Source organism: Hippopotamus amphibius, chromosome 4 (genome assembly GCF_030028045.1).
Source record: "Hippopotamus amphibius kiboko isolate mHipAmp2 chromosome 4, mHipAmp2.hap2, whole genome shotgun sequence".
Lineage (NCBI taxonomy): Eukaryota > Metazoa > Chordata > Mammalia > Artiodactyla > Hippopotamidae > Hippopotamus > Hippopotamus amphibius.
The window spans coordinates 85,242,027-85,264,896 of NC_080189.1; the positions used below are offsets into that span (position 1 = coordinate 85,242,027).

Genomic DNA, 22,870 nt, shown 5'->3' on the forward strand with positions numbered 1-22,870 from the left:
TATATATCAAAGGAATAATTTCAGTGAGCCCAGACTGTTGCATCTCCCCACACATAGAAAAGCACTAAAATCATTAACTCCAGACGTCTGTTTTTTGTAATCAGCAGTATAATCTTTTGATGTTTGACTATATTTTTTGTTTTTTGCAGCAAAAACTCCTCTATAGCCTGGCTCCTCCCTTACCTCTTTGGAACAGTCCGTCAGAGCTATCTGAGAGGCTGTTTTCCCGGGCTATCGTTCTTAGTGAGGTCCCCAAATAAATGTATCTCACAACTTTCAGGCTGTGTGGGGTTTTTTTCTGTTGAAGTGAGAGACCAAGAATTGCTGGAGGAAGCAAGAGATCTCGACTGCCCATGAGTTCTGCCGTGGACGCACAAAGTAAGTGATTTTGATGGAGTCCTTGATTTTTCTCACTTATACAAATGGAACTGATTGAACCTCTCAGTTACTGCTGGGCACACGAGTCCTCCGCAGACACCTGGTTTACCTTATTGCTCACAGTTCCATAATTCATTTTATTTTCAAGGTGTTTTTTGAAAATACCTGTAAAGATTAACAACTACATAGTTTCAGTAGCTCAACCAGTTTTGCTGCCTTGAAAAGTATCCTGGAACAGATTAGTTGTCTCAACTCTTGCTCCAATTTCTTCCTCTTTCCTTCCTTCCTTCCTTCTTTCTTCCTCCAGTTTCTTCTCATCAAAATTCTTTTTGATATTCAACATGAGGCTATACCTCAAACTCTTTTAAAACGCAGCATTCCTTATCCTATTTCTCCCTTATATATTAATAATCCTATTTCTCCTTTAGGCATTAATATTTTATTTAGATCTGAGAATCCCTTTTTCAGTTAAGCTGAATACAGCTTATCCAGATGTAATACTTACCACTCTATGCTTACACATTATTAATGTTCTTTAAGAAAGCCAAAGGCCATCTAGTCCTTATTACAAATATAACATTTCTTGAAAAAAATTAGGAAAATTTATATCCACATTTTAAAGATGCTTTCGAAAGGAAAAGGACTCAGCAATTAATCCTACACATTTCAATAAAATCCAAAGTTCCTTGCTCCATACTCTATGTTTCACTTGCAGCATCTTAAATAGTCTGCTAGCCAGGGTTTAAAGAATACACCAAACATTCACACCACGTGCGTCACAGTTAGTATTTATGTTAAAATATATGCACCAAACCCTAGTTCATATCAACAGGCAGGACACACACACACACACACACACACACGCACACCCCACCCCTCTATATATATAATAAAGGGAAGCACCTCTGTGTTAAGAGTGTCCTCCCAGAATTCTTAAGTCACACATAATGTATCCTTGAATGAAACAATAGAGAATTTCCAAACAGTGAGGACTCTTGGTTGGGGTTAAATAATGGCATCCATAACTCAAACTTGAGGAGTTTTAATTACTTTAACACATAAATTCCTTAGTTTGCCAGATTTACTTGGTTATTCTAAATGGCCAAGTTAGTCTGTAACATACCACAACTATTTATATCACATACGACCAACAGTTCAGATTTTTAAAAACCTATTGCCCTACAGAACCATACTTCCTTGCTGCACGATGCCCAGGGCTTACCTTTCACGTATGCCGTGTCTCTGTCATGCTTTTCACATAGTACAATGTGCACTATGGAGGTCACATTAAAGAAACAAGCAGGGGGGAAAAAAAACCCATTGAAAACATTTTATTATAAAAGTGTGCTTTATTATAAGGAAATTTTAAATATAACCAACAATACTGAAAATAATGTAACTGGCATTTACAGCCTTGGTCAGAGTTCTTTATTAAACAGGCATTTGTAGTTAACAATCAGCTTACGCAACAAAATAGGTAACTTGAAAAAGTGAATAAAGTTGGGAATACAGAATGACGAACAAGGAATTGGGAATTCTTTGTGTTTTCTGTTTAGCAGACATGGGTTTTAGAACCTGAAATAGAAAACAAGTCCTCTTCATGTAGTAAGCTCTCTTCCTGCGGGAAAGTTTGCAAAATTGTTAGAACTGTTCTAAAATGTGGCTGAAGGTATACTTTACATACTTCTTATATATACACATTATCCGATTAACATATTTTAACCACGTTTTCATTATATAAACAAGACCATAAACACTCTCTAATAAGATCACATTAGCTACAGAATCTTTTTACCCATGTGTATATTTCTTTGAAACATGTTTCCCAGAATGAAATTGCTCATTTAACAGGGAACAACTGGTTAGAATTAATAATCTCTCTAGACAATAGGGGTCATGTAGGCCTAGAAATCATGTAAGAATATATTCCTTTGGTTGAATATAATTAAGTTCATTTCATGTAGCAGAATAATAAGCATATCAATTGTCAACAAAAATCTTTTCACTTGCGTTCATTCTGAACTTTCAAGAGTTTACTTATAAAGCAAGTGGCCAGGCCTAATGGTGTATTTGGAAGGGGCAGAAATTCCTTTTATCTTTATATGTTTTACTTATAAAAATGTACTTCTCCCACCTTGGAGGAAACCCAAGGGAGCAGATGTCTGCAAAGGGTTGTTTTACGTACACCTAGTGAAGAACAAATATCTTACGGGCATGTTGATAAGGACCCCATATATTTTTGGTATAGGAGACTTTTTTTTTCAGCGTATATAATATTTTAGGCTTTTAGAAGACAACGAATAAGTTTAAAGAGCGTTTAAAAATATTTGTGACATTAAATGTCAAACTCAAATCCTTAAAGATAACAAATACAGAGAACTGCAAAATGAAAAAAGGAAGCATAGATGCTTTATGAGGAAAATAATGACCTTTCATCTAAAAAGACTCTTCCCTATTACCGAGACCAAACTGCCTGTCCTTAAAACCACTGGAATATGTAGGCTACTGACATTCTGCCAAAGTCAAAAGGTACTTTATTGCAAAAATATAAAAGGTTTTAAAATTGCATATGATGTTTTATACCATTTCACCAACAGGCCAAGACCAGCACATAACTTATCAAGCCAGAAAAACTCTAAAACAAAAATGATTAAATTGTACTTACTATATATAGTGAGTTGTAAAAAGAATGTGATGCATGCTGTATAGCATGATTCACCACCAAATTCCCTCTTACATGGGCGTAGTCATAACATATCAATCTGAGTAAGTCAAAATGAACACACGTCGCCTATGATAACATCCTTTAATTATCTTCTTAAACACAGATACCTTCAATATATTACAATTCTGTGAATAAACCTTTCAGTCAAATCATAATTTTGTGGAGTACAAAGTCATTTTATCGGTATGTCAATATTTTTTTGATCTACTCTTTTAGAAAGTGATGTTAAAGCCTATTGACTATTAAATCACTACTCTGTTTACTGATAACATTGTAAATGTAAAAAAAGGAAAAAAACCTGAAATCACAGAAAATGCTTGGCATCTACACAAACACATTCTCAGTGGACTAACCACTACTGTGTAATTTTGTCACTACAGGTCTTCTTGCTCCATACTTTTGCTTCATGCAGTGGGTTCAACAATATCCATGTTCGTTCCAAACAGGGCAACTAATTGTTCTTCGTAGGTAGCGATGTTCCTTTTCATAATTTCCATGCAGGGTCCTAAAAGCCTTTCAAATGCTTGCACATCCATGGCTAAGAAGAGGGGAGAATAAAAGAAAAATAACATTCTTTGCAAGTCTGCAGAATTCCTAAGTCACTGATGATACCTATTCCGCATATGTCAATGACACAACAGCATTTTTTTGATGAATATCAGATACAAGAAAAAGGCCTAAAGATGAAAACATTCCACTTCAAAAAGGAAGGAGCCAGTGTCCCTTGGCAATATGAGGTCATGCTGGAGGTTCCTGATCCAGGTTAAAAGAATGAGGGACTGTTATGGCGGGACCTTGGCATTTTAAAAATAAATTAGTTTTGATGTCACCACCTTAATAATATGAACTCAAAGGTGGCAAGGGAGTGTTTTCTAGTTTTCCCTTCTCAGGGTTTACAATGCTATGTTATAAAGGATTCAAATGTTACCTTTTATAATTTTTATTCTTTTATACTATGGTCTAGACAATTCAAAAAGGCAGCCAAAAATAATGATTTTTGTCCACTTCTGCAAGTATGTGCTCTATGTCGCTTAGCTTGCCTGTCTCAAGCATTTTTTAAAACTGAATTTATAACATACACATGAAAGTACAATCATACCATCATAGAAATATGATTTAAAACTTTTTTTTTGCCTCTCAAATTTACAGAAGTAAAAAAGACAATGTTTACAATAGAGTGAACAGACATTCTTGCACTGCTGGTAGCAATGTAAGTAAGTACAAATAAAAGTGATCTGGTGATATACACCAAAAACCATAAAAAGAAAACCCACTTCCAAAAAGTATTTCTCAGGAAAAATCCTATATATGGAAAAATAGTCTATGTATACACCCACACAAAAAAGCTCTCCCCACTCCCCAAAATGGAGCCAAAACTCCCAAAATTATTTAACAGTGGGGAATGATTAAATAATTCACAATGTGTGTATTTACCTAACGTTACAATTTGATGTAGTAAATATGAGAAAATGCCTAAGCTATGAATGAAAAAAGTATTGCAAAACTGTTTTAAAACAGAAAACCCATACAAATAAAAAAAGATGAGAAGGAATTACAATAGGATGTGGAAATCACTGGGTGGTGGTGGTACTGGGTGACAGTTTTTCCTACCTCTTTTGTAGTTCTCAAATTTAATGTGAATATAATAATTTATTATAGAAAAAAATTAATGGGATTTCACTCACATCACCTTTACTCCTACTGTCTAATACCTCTACTCAGGGAAATTACCTGTCAGCTTCTAACTGTCTTCTTTTTCATCCAAGTATAACACTTGATTAATACTATACTTACTTAAAACCTTTTAAAAAGTGAATTCTCTAAGAAAATTCTGAGGATATTTGCAAATCTTAAGAATATCAAAGCTAAATTTATTCTACGGAACTGTGGATGAAGAGCCAGAGTGGCTAACTACTTTTGAATCCGTTTTCTTAAAGAAAATTTCATCTATATTGATATTTCCTGACTTACATTTTTCATTATTAAAATGTTATTTCTCATATATAAAATCTCAGCTATATACAGATGTCTTTCAGCTGAAGACGGCATTTCTGCCGAGCTACTGTGTGGTACATGGAAGTAATAAACAGCTGAACAAGATTTTATTGTGCTTTGACAAACCTGAACCTTTGCTTCCTGGAACTAGGATGAGTAAGAATTCCTACTTGCCCTGCAGAGCTTAGTATTATACCTTATAAAAATGCTGCTTGAGCCTTTTTTTTTTTTTTTTTGAGGAATGGAGTGCAATTTTTTTATTTGAAAAATTAGATATAAAACTCAGTACTCACAATTCTTGTTTTAATGACATCCTAAAATAAGTGTTATTTCATGCCTATAAAAAAGAAAACAGTATCTATGTGGGTGGAAATTTTTAAAGAAAAAAGTTGGCTTCTAGAAGTTGACTTTATAATGGATTGAATCCTAACCTCGTTGTGTTTTGTGGGGACCATAAAACTTGTGAACCCAATCAAATAATCCGTACAACGTGAATACATACAATGCAGGCAGAACAATTTCAACCAGGGCAAGCATGCCCAGGGCTGTGAGTCCTACCTAAACATTTGACGGTCCCGATGGCGTGTGCAGAAGCGGCCCGGGGCTTGTTAGTTACCAGAGCAAGTTCTCCGAAGTACTGTCCCCGAGAGCACCGAGCGATTTCTACTGCACCGTTCTCCTCCACCTCTGACTTACCCTGACAAGGTGATGCAAAGTATAAATTTGACTCAGCTTAAGAAAAATAAAAGTTAACCTTAGTCTCAATATCAGAAAGAAAACCTATTATATTTTTTGCTAATATTTCCTGGATTTAGAGGACTTACCTTCCTTTTCATGGTAATTTTCACTTCTCCAGATTCTACAATGAAAAAAGAATCAGCCAAATCTCCCTATCAGAATCAAACAAAAACAGAGGGTGAAAATGCAAGTTTAGTTGAGCCATCCTGCTGCCCATCATACCCCTGAAATCAACCCCACGCCAGGGTACAGATGATCTGCCTGAAAGGTGAAACCCCACAGGAACAGCCTATGTCCCCTCCTAAATTGAGATGTTACGATCGATAATTATATTCTAACGAGTCCATCTGTAAAATTATCCGAAACGATACACTATGCACCATAGCATTTCTGCTCAAACTAGCCAAGAAAATATGGCAGATGACACTGAGTTAAGAATGTTGCCTGAAGTGCAGCCAGGATAAGGCACACACACAAGTGCTAGCGCCACCTCCCAGCAGCATCGCCTCTGTCAGCTGCTCTATGCTAAAACGCGCCACTCTTGTGTCTCTATCTACAAGCAGTAGCATGGCAACCCGAGATAACCCAGCTACTCCCAAAGAGGAGGAAGCAAGCCGACGTCTTAGGAAGCAGCATGTGTGGGCCCAAATGTTTTGTCCTACACTTGGCTGGGGACCAGACACTAGATGCCAGTTTACTGACAATCCACTGCAAGGCCCCAAAAACACTCCTAAAAGAAAGGGTTACCATCTCTAACTACATAGCTGTCTTCTCTTGTTTTTGATTTTGAACAAAATGCCTTGACTTCCAACGATGCCTTCTGAATTAAGTACAATTAAGTATAATTATGGAAGATAACAGACACTGACTTTTCTAAGCCTCTCAAAGTGATTCTGGAGAAACTTCGGTATTTCACAACTCTTTAGTGCAATTCAAGAAAGACGGTATCAGATTATATCACAAGGAATGTGAGTCTCGATTATACTACACTATAGTGCAGACATGTACGTTTATAAATGCTTAAAAGACAACTAGTATCTAAAGATACCTTTAATAAATTCTAAGTATAGTATATACATATACATATATATATATCTCCTTTCCCTTACCTTCGTATCAGGTTTTCACAAGATCTTCATGATAAATTTTCAAGTATCTTAAATTATAATAGGTCTATTGACTGCCGTGTAATTTTATTTTCAAAACATGCTCAAATTGCATGTAAAACTAACAAATTAAGTTCTGCAGGTTGGGCCAATGTCAGTTTCCTAGTTTTGATATTGTACTAGCAACGCAAAATGCACTGGGAGAAACTAGGTGAAGAGTGCATGGGACTTCTCTTTTTGCAGCTTCCTGTGAATGTATAATTATTTCAAAGTAATTTGAAAAAAGTTATTTCAAAAGTACTCTATACTTTGCAATTTTTCAATTTATATCGTAGAACAATTTCAGTCTTGTTCTCTAATTTGTCTCCACATCGTCCCAATCCCTGACTGTGCTAATATGTATGTATGTGGGAAGTGATGGAGGATTGATTGATTTATTTGCTTTCTAAAATAATTACTCTTTTCTCAGCCTCACACACCTTGAGTCTTGTTTCACATATATCAAAGGAGACAATATTTTAGATAAAGATTGCAACAGTATAATATTATGATACAAAAATTACAGAATTTGTTAAAAATCTGTTTAAATAATGCAATCAATGCTTCAAAACTGTAACTAGGAAATAAGGTACTACCGTCACTATGCTTTATCTGTAAACTTCAACTGTCTTCATAAATCCTACTTCTTGGTAGGTTTGTTCTAACCAAGATACGTATGTATTACTTCTGGTTCCAGATGGATCTTAGAAAAGCATTAGGGGTTAAAGAGCATGCTAGCCCTGGCCCCTTCAGTGCCTGGAAGCCAGTAGAGTACATGCTACCGTGTATTCCCCCTTCTTGGTTAATTTCATCAGGAAGCAGCCTCAGGAGGTTTTGCCAATGAACCGATTATGCAAAATTCTGCATCTTCCAATGCACCTTCTGGGTCCTTATTTATAAATTTCATGGAGCGATTACCATTTTTTTCCTCTCATAAATGACATTCTTTATACATGTGACCTCCTCCTTCATGTCAGGTACAAATATAAAATTATGCAGAAATCCATTTGATGGTTTAATACATATTCATTAAGAGTTAATTACAAAAATAAAAATACTCAAATAGCTTGATGGCTGTAAATTAAACCATTTTTAACAGGTCATTTGGTAGAAGTAACATTTAATGCATCACTACGTACTAATTATAGACACACATGAAAATTTTGTCAAGACTTACAATGTGTAAGAGTCTTCTGAAAATAACCCAAAACTGAATTCCACAAAAAGTATTATACCTGAGCAATGATTTGTTCTCCATCGTTGTATACTTTGGTGCCTATCACATCTACCACTTTCAGGCGTTCAGAAACCTATAAAGGAAAAAAAATACAGTTGACCCCTGAACAACATGGGTTTGAACAGCAGGTCCACTTATATGGAGTTTTTTTCAGTAAATATACAGTTGGCCCTCTGTATCCACAAATGCAGAACCCAGGGCTAAGAAGGGCCCACTGTAAGGGAACTGAGCATCCACAGATGTCGGTATCCACCAGGGTCCGGGAACCAATCCCTGCGGAAACGGAGGGACGACTGTATGAAACAGACTAATCAGGTAATCGTAACTATTTCAGGAGTTTAAAAACAGTAGCCTGTAGGGCAAATAAACTGAGCTGCATGCATGCGTGCGTGCGTGCGTGAGAGAGATATTAACTGCCAGCATTTTAAACAAATTTTTCATAAAAACTTGAATTTCCAGCTTCTCTTGAAAAATCAGGGCAGCCAGCAACACGCAGCTCATATTTCCACGTGACAAAAATAAACTCTGGTGGACTAGCAGCTGTTTCTTCAGATGGAGCACATGCTTTCCAGTTTACCGAAGTCCCATCCTGGCTTGGTTTTCTTCTTTGTTACATGCCTAGCTCTGAAGGCATTTGAATTTCCAACCCTGACCTATTTTTCTTTAAAGAGATCTGCTGCTGGAGAAGATGAGCTGCCCAATATGCATTCCGAAATGTGGCCCGAACTGCCACTAGCTGGATGCTGACAAGCCAGCACAGAGACATGTTAGCAGATGGGTCCATCAACCCCAAGGATTCTGGCTGAGAGGCTGGAAGGATGGCATTGCTGTCGCTAAGGTGGGGAAGAGAGGGAAGTAGGTTGGGGACATGTTAGGTTTGAGATGATGTCTACTAGACATCCCAGAGGAAATGTTAAATATGCAGTTAGATAAATGAGCCTAGCATTCAAGGACAAAGCCTTGCCCAGTAATGTCAATTTTAAGAGGCATCAACATAATAGACATTTAAAGCTGGGGGATTTGACAAGTTCACCATGTGAATAAGTGCAGCCTGAAAAAAGAAAAAAGACCTCGGAATGCCAATTTTAAGAGGAAAGAAGGAAAGCACTAAAGAAGGAAAGCTATAGTGAGGACATTCTGTATTTAGATCACCTCTTCCTGTAAAGGCTACTGCCTAGATTTAAGTGATTAGTTTAAGTCTGCTTTTAGATAAAGACCACATATAAATCTGTATAAGTGCTCCTAGGAGTCTATTACTTGTAACAACAAAGCAAATGCAGTTAGAGGCAATAAAAGACATACTAAGCTATAAAAATACTGTCATCTTTTCCAATGAAAGTATGGAGAGACTATTATTCAAAGAAACCTTCTACAGAACTAAGTATTTCTGACAAAACAGAATCAATTTTAAAGCAAAATAAAATAAAAGCACAAACATATACTTACTTCCAAAGATTTAAGGAATGGCAGTGACTCAATAAAGCTTTCATACATTTTTCTCTTTTTGGCATTATTTTTTACAATTATCCTCCTGAAGGTCACCCTGTCCTAAAGACAGAATATCAAATACGAAGATAGTTAAAAGGTAGACTTTATGGAGAAAGAAAGTTAGAAGAAATAGTTTCATTTCATTCCCTGGAATAAACAAACAATAACTGAAGATTTTGAAATAAAAGATTAACATTATTATACTTTGAATACAACTCATTTCAGATTTTTATTTCTTTAAGCATAAACGAAGAACCACATAAAATGTTATTTTCATGTTTTTACTGTAAAAGCAATAGTTTACTTTTATTCAGAGCAGAGATCTGACCAACATGTAACTGGTGGACTAAATCCACGAGGTGGCGCTGTCACACCATTTAAAAAATACACCGGCTCCTTGTTCTTTTTCTCACCACCCCCCCAGCTTTATCTGAGATATACGACTGACCTATATAGCATGGTGTACGTTTAAGGTATACAACATGCTGATTAAATATACTTCTGTATTGTGAAACAATTACCACAGTAGGGTTAGTTAATATCTCCATCACTTCATAATTACCATTTCTCTTTTGTGGTGACAACACTTAAGATTTCCTCTCTTAGCAGCTTTCAAGTATAAAATATAATATTGTTAAATATAATCACGCTGTACACTGGATCCTCACAACTAACTCATTTTATAACTGCCCCCCCCCCCCCCCCCCCCCCCCCGTCCCCCGCAAGCAATCACCGTTCTACTCAGTTTCTCTGAGTTCAAACTAGCGCTGAGCTCCTTTGCTATAGATCACAGCCCCGGAGTGTTACAAAATCAATTTGGTGGGCTATAACCAGCTTTCTTTTTTTGGAGGTATAACTGGCATTAGTTTCAGGCGTACAACATAATGATTCAATATTTGTATATATAGTTACAGAAGTTTTTTCTTGTGAGAACTTTTAAGATCTACTCATAGAAACTTCAAATATACAAAACAGTATTATTAACGGTAGTCACCCTGCTGTACATTACATCCCCAGGATGTATTTATAATTGGAAGTGTGCGCCTTCTGACCCCTTATTAAAATAGAAAATTTGAGTGTGCATTCCTTTCAGTAAACTGTTGTTACATATTTATTTCAGTTATACAGAAAGGCACACACACGCACGGGTCGTGACATTTTCCTAATGTGTTTCTTGCGGGTTGCAGTAAAAAATCCATGAAAACCAGTATTAGAAAATGTTTTTAAATCATGCAATTACAATGTAGAGAGATACTGAAAAATTATGGACTTTAGGTTTTTTGTCACATCCACATATCCATTTTCTTTTTTAAAAATGTGCAGAGAAACTACAACTGTCTTGAGTAGACGCTGACTGCAGTGTTTATCATGCTCACCGTTCTAAAATGTCCCTGTGTTTATACCACTTAACCTCAAAGATACAAAATGCAATTAAGGAACCAGGGAGAACTTTAAAGGTCATGACGCAAAAAATGGTTTTCCTACGAATTTTATATCTTAATAATTCCTACAAAACATTGTTAGTTCTCAGTTTAAGAGCCCCTAGAATTATGTTACTTTGGCATACACTGACAAATAACTATACCATTTTAATATACAATAAAATTAACTGGGATATGTTCTTTAGTAAATTACTACGCCAACACATTAAGGCTAAACTGAAATGACCTGATACGATGGAGAAAAATAGTGTGGACGTTAAGTCTCGAGGAAATTAAACATCCTGCTCTCCAATTTAGTTTACAATTTTGCTGTTATTTGGACTTGTACCCTTAATCATTTTTTTAAAAAGAGAAAAATTTTCAAGATAATTAGTAAAAATAGTGAAATAATTTCCAAGCCTGGTTCTGCATCAGAGTCAGCTGTCCTGTTTTTTTTTAAAAAAAAAGGGTTCTAAGATCCCAGACTTCAATGACTCAAAATCTCTGTCTATAGAGCTCTATAATAATCTGTATTTCATAAAAGCTCCCCAAGTGATTCTGATATATAATCAGGTCTGGGAACCAGCTGCAACACCATTTTATGAACAGTTTATTGCAAAACAGAGAAGACTAGAAATAGGTTAGCAATTTAGAAATTAACTGCAATGAGCTACACGTCTCAGGAAAAAATTTCTATTAGTGGCCCACCTCTTCACACCCACTGTGACATAGAAATAAAATCCACAGAGTCCCATTTCAAATGTTTTCATGCCAGCCGCTGCGATCATGGCCTCTCTGCATCACCAGCCTGGTCGTGTAGATCAGTGAATCCGCCAAGGCTAATGTAACAGAGACCTAGTCTTATTTACAAAGTCAGACTATATCCTGCAAAGGACTCTCCTCTTGAGATTTGCTGATCTTCACACCTGCACTTATGTGGCAGAGCGCCAACCTGTTGGTCTTAAAAGGAAAATTTCTTTCCGACTCGACTTTCTCTGAAAGGCGGCTAGTTAGGCAAGCTGCTAAGAAGGCAGGTTTGAAGGATTAATTGATTATGTTAATTATTATCATTTTTAAAAAATACCTATTGCATTTATGTACCTCCCCCAAGGTGATCGTCACAAAACTGCCCACTTTTACAGAGCTTAAAACACGTACAGATTCGTAAAAACATCTCTGAAAATGCTTAATCCTTCCTGAGAACATGAATACCACACACACTGGGAAATGCGGGGCCTTTGTCCCCAGTCTGAGGTTCCTTCCAGGGCTGAGAACTATCAGTATTCAAAGGGCCAATCCGCTAAGTATGTGACCTTGTTCCAAGGGCCTGCAGGCAGAAGGCAATCTGACCTTGGCTGGCAACCCCATCAGGACGATTAAATTGTAAATGATACCTTCCTTAAAGAAAGAGATCAAGACCCGCCGCCAGGACTCAGGCAAACACTTCCTAGGGGCCAAGTCCACTCGGGTTTAGAGTGTTTATTTTGCTGGCTTTGGATGTATTCAGATCTTTGATAGTCCTTAAGACACTTCAGATGACGAGCTCCCTTTCACCTGAACCAATTTCAATTTTGCTTCCACCACTTAAAAGGTGACTCATCACATTTTTAATAAGTAAACAGTAACTGCCTGGCTCTAATGCACAATATGTCTTGGTTCTCTATTTTTATCAGCTGAATCTACTTCTGAGTCAAAGGCTGAGTGGTGACTGAATAATGTGTAACTTCTCTGAGGCTACAGTCCTTGGGAAGGAGACTGTTAGCAAACTTCCTGTTACTTCAACCTCGCCTCCTTCCACAAAAGGATCTGAGTGGGATAACTGAACAAACACATGTCAAAACTACAGGGTGGGATGTTTACAACAATTTTAAAAGACAATAAAGATACTGTCAACATTTCCTTAAATCAGTGCTCTTTAAAGCGTGCTCTGGGCACCGGCAACCACTGGTGTCTCCTGGGAGCTTAGGAGAAATGCAGAATCACAGGCCTCATCGCAGACCCAGTGAATCAGAATCTGCATTTTAACTCGATTTCCAGGTGATCCCTAACCACCAGCTTAAACACAGCCCAGAATCAGCTTGACTTGGGTCTGCTTCTCTACATCCCTAAGATCATCTATGAAAAAAACTCCCTCCCTCCCCTTACCCAAATGTCTTTTTTTTTTTTAATTAATTTATTTATTTGGCTGCACTGGGTCTTAATTGCAGCATGTGGGATCTTTGTTGCACTATATGGGATCTTTAGTTGCAGCGTATAGAGTCTTTAGTTGCGGCATGCGAACTTTTAGTTGTGGTATGTGGGATCTAGTTCCCTGACCAGAGATCAAACCTGGGCCCCCTGCACTGGAAGAGCAGAGTCTTGTCCACTAGGGTGCCAGGGAAGTCCCCCAAACATCTTTAAACCAAATTCTAAGTCTTGTGGAAACAGCACCATTAAGAAATTTACTTTAAAAGCCCAGGTCTGAGAGTCCCAACCCTGAGAGTCCGATTAACTTTGTCTATGGTGGGGCCTAGCTGCTTGTCAATGCAAAGTTGTTACCAATCAATTTATACCGCACAGAAAGACTCAGTTTATAGTAGTTTCTCAAGCATGCATGAAAATCACCCGATGGGCTTGCTAAAATACAGACTGCTGGGCCCCATCGCAAGAGTTTCTAAGTCAACGGGCCTGAATCAGTAAGTGGGGCCTCAATTTGCATTTCTAGCAAGTTCCCAGGTGTTAGAGATGCTACAGATCAGGGGACCACACTCTGGGAACCACAGATTATAATACTTACTACAGAAAGCTGTTCGGAAAAACAGCACTGAAGCCTTTGTGCGGCTGGTTGGTTTTTAAGAGTGGGTAAAAGAGGAGCATTTTGGATTTGAGTGACTTTCCCACGGCCAGTAGGTTAAACTCCTACCTCAATCTGGGAAAAGACCATGAAGGTTTACCTCAGCACAGACATAGTGTCCAACAGGTCAGCATCTAGTAGCTGCTTAATAAATTCCCTGATGACTGAGGATGATCCCAAATAACCCTGCCTATTAGAACTAAAACACCGTAGCCGCCTGGCTTCTGCCATAACGATGTTTACAAATGGCATTCAGGTCAAAGAAACGCTTCACTCACCAAGCCCCACAGCGCACCAGGAGAGGTAGCGGTGATTGTAGCTGCCCTGGGAGTATTGTACATTAAGGCCAGTTCGCCGAAACTCCCACGATTGTCGTAGCTGCCAACACACCTTCCAACACCATCACATTTCACGTAGATATCAAACGTTCCTCTGTTGCACGTGTGAGCAAGAAGACGTGAAAGTAATTCAAGTAAAATCTCATCACAATAAAACATGAGCCCTGAGCAGTAAAACCTCATTCTTTTTTTAAAAAAAAAAATCATTGATCGGGGGACTGGGGGGGGGGGGGGGGGGGGGGGGGGGGCGGAGGCGGGCAAAGGGGAAGCTGGGATGAAGGGAGAGTAGCATAGACATAGATACACTACCAGCTGTAAAATAGATAGCTAGTGGGAAGCTGCTGTGTAACAAAGGGAGATCAACTCGATGATGGGTGATGCCTTAGACGGCCGGGAGGGGGAGGGTGGGAGGGAGTCGTGGGAGAGAGGGAATGTGGGGATATATGTGTAAATACAGCTGATTCACTTTGGTGTACCTCAAAAGCTGGTACACGAGTGTAAAGCAATTATTTTCCAATAAAGAGCGTTAAAAAAAAGAGAGAAAAAAAAATCACTGATCGCTTAGTCTTACTGGTGGGACATCCTAACATGTTCACCCAGTTAAAATTTTAAATGTCTAGAAGGGTGAATAGGGCCCTGGCCCAGCCGTTCAGGTTCCTCCCAGATATGCCACTGCTCCCAGCTTCTTCCACACCCTTGCAGAGGTCTTTACATTACGGAGCAGCAGAAGCTGGGTGGGTGCACTGGGAGGCGTCCACAGGCGCAGTAAGGTAACAGGAGTCCTCCCTGAGACTTAGGACACATCCAAGGGTGACAGCTGAGGATGGGGTTTTTATTTTCCTTTCCCCTCTAATGACAAGTAATAAAAGGGCATCAACATGTGACAAAGACACCACCACCAGCTCTAGACAAGCAGGAAGAAGAGACCATCCATGGGACGAGGGTAGGGCCCATACATGTGCCTGCTGGGGCAAATGAGACTAAACAATAAATAATTAAGATACAAAAATAGACAATAAAAATATAACTAAGACCACAATCAAATGGAAGAGGCAAAGACGACCATCTGAAGGAATGCGTGTGAATCTGCTGACTGCAGTGCTCTCTGAGTATAAGAATCATGGAGGATTCTAGGGACATTCACTATGCAATTTAAATAAAGAGTTTCTGTTTCTAAGAGGAACATGTATTACTTTTGAGATTAGAAGAAAATACTTTTTAAAAAGAATACAGCTCTAACAGTCTGGTCAGCCACTACTGCACCACTATTGTACGTACTTACAGGGTTCTTTATAATCTAAAGGAGGGGCCGGCCAGCTGGGGCCCCAGGCTGGCTGCTGCTTCTGTAATTCAGGTTTTATTGGAGAGACACTAGCAGCTTCTGTGCTATGACAGCTGAATTGAGTAGTTGCAACACAGACCTCGTGGCCCGCAAAGCATGCAAAGTTTACTCTCTATATCATCTGGCCCTTTATGCCAGACTGACCCCCAATCTGTCTGAAAGTGGTAGAAATTCAGACTAAATATCTGATCCTGGTCTTTTTCTAGTCTTTCTGTGCTTATCTTTTGGTTTTTTTTCCCCAAGACAAGTAAAACTGTTTGCATGTCACTGTGCTGTGTATCACCCAGATTCCCTGTTTCTACAAACTGCATCCTTCACATGTGGAGAACTGTCTCTCCACCTGTGAGGGCAGACGGGAGGAATTCTTTGGCTTTATTCTGTTGGCTAAACTCTAGCAAAGACAAAACAGGGAGTGCTTTTAACACTGGGAAAGGATTATGAATGGTAAAGATACAATAAAGACACAACAAAAGCAAACGCATAAGATATTAGAGACAAAAGATATTCACGAATAAGAATAACTGGCTTTTGATATAATTCACGGCTAGAATGGCTGTTTCAGGGATACTTTCTGGAATTTGTTTCACGAATAGTTATTTTTAATGTTTCTATTTACGCTATTTACACGTTTGCCCTAAAACTGTTTTATACGTTTGCTACTGTGAAGAGGATAAAATACAGAATGAATGTGCCGATGAGAGGTACAGTGAGCTACCAGTCCAGTTAAAACCACACTGGTCTACAAGTCTGCTAAACTATCACGTGCTGCTTTTTCATATAGATTTCTCCCCTGAGAACCTGAGGCCCCAGGCAGGGCAGAGCCACAGAAAGAGCACACACAGTGGCCAAGAGACCCGGACGCTGGGTCGGCTCCATGGGCATCACCTGGGTGACCTTCGCCAACTCACATCACTTCTGTGTGCCTGAGAGCTGTCATCTGTCAAAAGGGTGTCGAGGATCTAACTGAAAAGGGAAGGTGCTATATACAAACGTAAGGTGATTTTATAGTCAAAATACCTACTAAAAGAAAACTATTCCTGTACTGTCTTGGGGTTCACGTATACTCCTACAATTCAATACGACTGAACAGCTGAGTGAATTTCTGAGGTTTCACTGATGAAAGCTGTTAATGGCACCCAAATCATGATTTTAATTTATGTGTGGGACAATTCTAAAGTCACAGAGGCCCCCTGCCCCGAGCCCTGGCTAGTGCAGCCCTTCAGGTCCCCAAGGCTTTAGGGACCAGCGACTGGAGGATTCAGAAAGCACGTGCTACTGATGCATGAAAGGTGCAACCCACACAGCCCAGATCAGGGAGTGAGGCCTCAGCAGACAGGTGGGGTGTGATTTCTGTGCCATCATCACTCTAAATAGAGCACCACTTGGCCAAGAGAAGCAAATGTAATCCAACAAATCAGGCTGGGAGACGATCTGTGTTCCATGCAAATGGGGTGAGGGTTTGTGGGGGGAGGGGCGCGCCTGGGGAATCCAGATGTCTCATAAACACTTCATCACCACTTTAGAGAAGTGGAGAAATGAAGACTCAGTTCAGGCTGCTGCCCTTTCACATCTTAGGGTTGATACCTAATTAATGCTAAAAGCACTGTGTTCTCTGATGAAGTCAAATACACCTTAAGTTTTTTGAAATTCAATATTCAACATAAAGGCAGGTCTTCTCACTTAACTAGAGTAATTTCTCTACAGAGTTTTTAACAGACAAGTATAATAACACATAAACAATTTTTGGAAAGACAAACTACACACTCTGCTGATTAGATGATGCTAGAGCAGTAGGAAGAGAGACTAACTTTTCACCGTATGCCTCACCTCTCTGAAATATTTGAATGTTTTAAACTGTGAGCATGTTTTACTTCATTAAGTAATAATAATAATAAAAAAACTTTTTAGAAAACGTAACAACAGATTGAGTTATATGGATTTACTATCCCAGATGCTGTACTGTGCTGCTATTCTCATGGTAACAGGCATCTCTAACTCTGTAACAAGCGTAACTACCTCTCAAGTAGAATTAACAAATGAGGAGGCTCCCTGTAAATGACTGAGATTTCTAGATTAACCAAAAGTCACCAGTCTTCCATACACTCTGTCTCCTTCCATGATCTAGCACGGTTTCATTGCACGGGTTCACAGCAGGTTTACAGGGCCAGTTACATAGGAATAAGAGTAAAGAGGCGACAGCAATTATCATCATACATTACTCGGTCAGTCATTACAATAACACTGAGATTTCCACAAAAGGTTCATTACGTTTTAGTGAAGTTACACAAAACTTACCTATCAATTACATAAAAGTTGTCTCCATCATCACCTTGATCAATTACATGTTCCCCTTCTTTGACCAATTTTTCAAACATGGCATCTAATACTTGAGACATCTGCTCCTGTTTTTCAGAAAGAAAAGACAATCTTTGTTTATCTAGAACGTCTTTAGCTTTATATTTAAAGAACCTAATTAGCTTATATTTCTGTGAAAAAGCTCAAAGAAATGGAAATATCATCACTGCCATTAAGTCTTGTAAACAAAATACACAGAACAGTCCTCCTCATCACATACAAACCAGATGATTATATATTCACTCTCATATTCAGTATCTGAATAAAATTTTAATTAGTCTATTTCAGAATATTTGCAACTATCACCACTTCAATATGAAAAATTAACTGCCAAACCATCATCTACCTTGTGAAGTATAATCTTAGCAACTAAAAAGATTAGGTTAATAAAGAACTATCACAAATGTCTCTTAAAGATACCTAAACTTGAAAAAAAAACTTCCCTATTTTAGTCATCAGTAGAATTTATATAGCGATTACGTAAATATTTAGTTAATTTAAATCCTGACTCCAATCCTTCTTGGTTTAGCACCAAAACAGAACTAAAAAACAAACAAAAGCGAAACCAAAAATGATTGAGGCAAACATTCCATCACTATCCTTTGTCACTAAGGTTCAAGAAGCAACCACATACCTCCCTAGGATAGATTTATTAAAACTGAAGCCAGAAACATCAAACCTATCAGTCAACAGCTATTTAAAAAATTTTATTCTATTAAAGTGTGCTTCTCAAGGCTTAAGGATAAACCTCCGCTAGTGAGAATAAACTAGGGGGCAAAAGAAATCTTTCCTCAGGACAAATACAGGAACAATTCAAAGACCCTGAATAGCTAGAACAAATGGATATGCAGAAACAGTATGGTAAATAGTAACAGAGAAGTCAGAAGTCGTAAGAAGGTTTCAAGTCACTCCCAGGCCAAAATTAATTACTATTATAAATAAGTTAAGGCGCTGAAGACAGAGAGAGAAGAAGATGTAAGCTGAAAACGCAGGCTGAAGAAACAAAGTATTCTGGATCAGAGCACGCACAGACCACGTGTGACTCTTCTTTCTGAGAGTCCATTAACATTTCATAGGAACATGAAGGTATGACTCCACAACCATGAGAATGGGAAGGGGATACTGGAGGAGAGATTTCTAGAGCGGAGGGAAGTTAAATGGGGACAGAGAGAGGGAGTGCAGCCCAGAGTAGGGCAGGTGGGCCTGCAGCGCGGAGGGGCTGACCACCTGTCAGAGCACCAGAGGCAAACACCTGGTCCGGTCAGAATGGGACGGAGACACAGCTGAAATAGGTGGACCAATTCAAAATCCTTTATGATCAGCGGATACCTTCCTTCCAAGTGCCTCCACCCTGAACACAGAACACCCAGCCACGAAGTATTAACCCCAACTCTTCCCAGACAAAAGAACCAGTCATGTTCTTGGGAGAAAGTAAATACATAAGACAGCACTAGAGCAGCTACTGTGAAGACTGGTGCCTTGGAACAAGGACCTTCACTTGCTGGAATTAAGGGTTCCCCCATGTTAACAGCTGGCCCCCTGTCACTCAATCAGCAGGACACTAGTGGACAGCCCTGCCCTACTTATTCAGGGCTCCATGTCAGCTTTGTGTGACCCTTTCGGCAGCCTACAAGACTAAGATAAACAGTAATATAACACCAAGTGAGCTAGAAAATTCAGGAACAGTGACAAGCTTTCAGAAAGTTCTACTTTGTATACCCAGAGATGTTCAAGATGATGTTATAACCATGAGATGAAAAACAGGATATTTAGAAAAAGAGCAAGAGAAAAATGGGTAAGTTGAAAACTGAAAACATCATTACCAAAATTTTTTCTTTCATTCCAATATTTTATTTTTTGGAGCAGTTTTAGGTTCACAGCAAAATGGAGCAAAAAGTATAAATTCTCATAAACCCCCTTCCTCCCCGCCAGCCTCCCCTACTGTCAACATCCCCCACAAGAGGGCACAGTTATTACAAATGGTGAACCTACACTGACATTATTACCAAAGTCCACAGCTGACATGCGGGTCCACGCTTGGTACTGTACACTCAGTGGGTATTGACAAAAGGTACCCACAAAGGTAACATGTACACACCATTAAAGAATTTTTTGTAAGTAAAGAACTATGAAGGTAAATTAAAGTCAAAACCTTTAAAGAAAGTCGACAGAGATGAAAAGACAGAAACAAAGTGATATTAGAGACAACAAAGGGGAGAAAATAATCAAAGAAATATGGGATGAATTTTCCAGGATCGCAGGATAAGTTTTTAGACTGAAAAGGCTCACTCAAGAGACCAGCACCCTCGAAGACCAGAACCCCCACACCCACACGACACTGTAAGCTTTAGAATATCAAAGATACAGAACTAACCTGAAAGCCTTCCAGAAAAGGGGGAAGGAGCTCTTAAAAATATAAAAAGATGTTCGACTTCTTTCAAAATAAAGAGGAATGCAAATTAAAATTTAAATGAGATACCTTTTTTCACCTGTCAGATTCAAAAAGATAAAAATGTTAGACTAACACACTGCTGGAGATGGTGCAGGAAGGAGGCTTCCTCCGGCAGATGGCTGATGGGAACAGGCCTCGGAGGGCATACTGTCAACAGTCAGTAATATTTCAAACACACTGCCCATCAACTCACTATTCCTTGTCTAGGAAGTTATTCTATACACACTCGTGAAACGACATGTGCACGGGCATTTTTTCATTGCAAAATGTGCATCGTAATAGCAAAGAACTGAAAACTCAAGTTTATCTACAGGGTTCTGGATAGATAAGTTTGGTACATCCATGCACTGGAAAGCTACGCAGCTACTAAAAAAAAAATGTATGAATTTTAAGACCCCTATCTTTCACTGGAGTTGCTGACAAGTGTGAGAATACATGCTTTCTGCTGTCACATAGATGATGTCGGTGATTCAAAGGCCAGGACAGGGACTGCTGGGTGGAAGTTTCTGGAGATTCTGAAACAACATAAAGACCTGCCTAAGAAGGAGAGCTGTCTAGCAGTGATGGAACAAAGAGATGAGCTCCCTGTTCCTGTCAAGGCAGGCTCCCCGTCTTCCACGTGCTGTCAAAAGGGCTCAGTGTTTCTTAAACTGTTTTCTGGAACTCGGGGATTTTGTGGAAGTGCTTCAGTGATTTTGTAAACAGTTGATTTTTTTAAACCATTTTTTAAAATTGATGTATAGTTGATTTACAATGTTGTGTTAGTTTCAGGTGTATAGCACAGTGATTCAGTTATACAAATAATTTCAAATTCTTTTCCCTTATAGGTTATTACAAGATATTGAATATAGTTCCCTGAGCTATACAGTAGATCCTTATCGTTCATCTATTTTATATATAGTAACATGTATATGTTAACCCCAAACTCATCCTTAAAGTGTATTCTAACCATTAAATTTTTTAAAAATTTTTATTTATTTCTTTTTGGCTGTGCTAGGCATCTTGCAGAATCTTAGCTCCCTGACTAGGGATTGAATCCGCACTCCCTGCATTGGAAGCATAGAGTCTTAACCATTGGACCACCAGGGAGGTCCCCTAACCATTAAATATTAAAACTAAAGGAAATCAACATGTTCAGATGGTGTATATACACACATTTTTTTTATGAAGTGAAATTTCACATAACATAAAATTAACCATTTTAAAGTGGACAAGTTAGTGGCCATAAAGTTGTACAACCACCACCTGTACCTAGTTTGAAAACATTTCCACAGAAGGAAACCCCGCACCCATGAAGCAGTCATTCCCCATTCTCTCTTCTCACTAGGCTCTGGCAACCACCGACCTGTTTTCTGTCTCTACAGATTTACCTATTCTGGGTATTTCACATAATGGAATCACACAGTATGTGTCTGGCTTACTCCACTCATTAGAAGGTTTTTGAGGTTCATCTATGTTATAGCATAGATTGTACCTTTCTATGGATGAATAATATTCCATTTTATATGTGTGTGTGTATATGTATGTGTATATATGTTGTGTGTGTGTCTACACACACACACACAAACCACAATTTACTTATCCATTCATCTGCTGATGGACACTCAGGTTGTTTCCACCTTTTGGCTACTATGAATAATGTGACTACAAACATTCGTATACAAGTATTAATTAGAACACCCCTTTCAGTTCTTTCGAATCTATACCTAGGAGTGAAATTGCTGAGTCATATGGTAATTCTATGTTTAACTTTCTGAGAAACCGCCAAGCTGTATCCACAGTGCCTGAACCATTTTGCTTTACCACCAGCAATGTACTAGGTTCCAATTTCTCCACATCCTTGCCAGCACCTGTTATTTTCCTTTTTAAAAAAATGATACCAATCCTAGTGGGGGTAGAGGGATATTTCATTGTGGTTCTGACTTGTATTTCCCTAGTGACTAAACATGTTGAGGGTCTCCTCATGTGCTTATTGGTCATCTGTATATCTTTTCTGGAGAAATGTCTATTCAAGAACTCTGCACATTTTTTTAAAACTTTTTATTTTGTATTGGAGTACAGCCAATTAACAATGTTGTGATAGTTTCAGGCGCACAGCAAAGCGACTCAGCCATGTGGGTGTGTGTATCCATTCTCCCCCAAATTCCCCTCCCATCCAGGCTGCCACATAAAGAACTGTTGGCTTGTCTGTCCTTTTGTTGCTGAGTTGTAAGTGTTTTTTCTATATTTTGAATATGAGGGCCTTATCGTTTATATATGATATACGTGTGTGTGTATTATCTGCAAATATTTTCTCCCATTCTGTACAGTCTTTTCGCTTTTTTGAATAATGTCTTTTGATGTACAAATTTTATTTTTTTTATGAAGTCCAATTTATCTTTGTTCTTTTCTCACTCCTGCTTTCAGTGACTATCTAAGAATCT

At 38.5% G+C, this 22,870-nt stretch overlaps 1 protein-coding gene across 1 annotated transcript in view; it reads right to left on the reverse strand.

The window, feature by feature from the left end:
* Positions 1-1,794: 1,794 nt before the first annotated feature.
* PRKAR2B (protein kinase cAMP-dependent type II regulatory subunit beta) overlaps positions 1,795-22,870 on the reverse strand; it is a 100,094-nt gene continuing 79,018 nt past the window's right edge. Inside the window, exons 5-11 of the mRNA XM_057733373.1 lie at positions 17,936-18,042; positions 14,239-14,392; positions 9,665-9,766; positions 8,217-8,291; positions 5,923-5,988; positions 5,657-5,795; positions 1,795-3,641 (exon numbers count right to left, since the gene is read on the reverse strand). Coding sequence (XP_057589356.1) covers positions 3,508-3,641; positions 5,657-5,795; positions 5,923-5,988; positions 8,217-8,291; positions 9,665-9,766; positions 14,239-14,392; positions 17,936-18,042 — 777 coding nt within the window. The 3' untranslated portion in view covers positions 1,795-3,507. The remainder of the gene's footprint in view (positions 3,642-5,656; positions 5,796-5,922; positions 5,989-8,216; positions 8,292-9,664; positions 9,767-14,238; positions 14,393-17,935; positions 18,043-22,870) is intronic.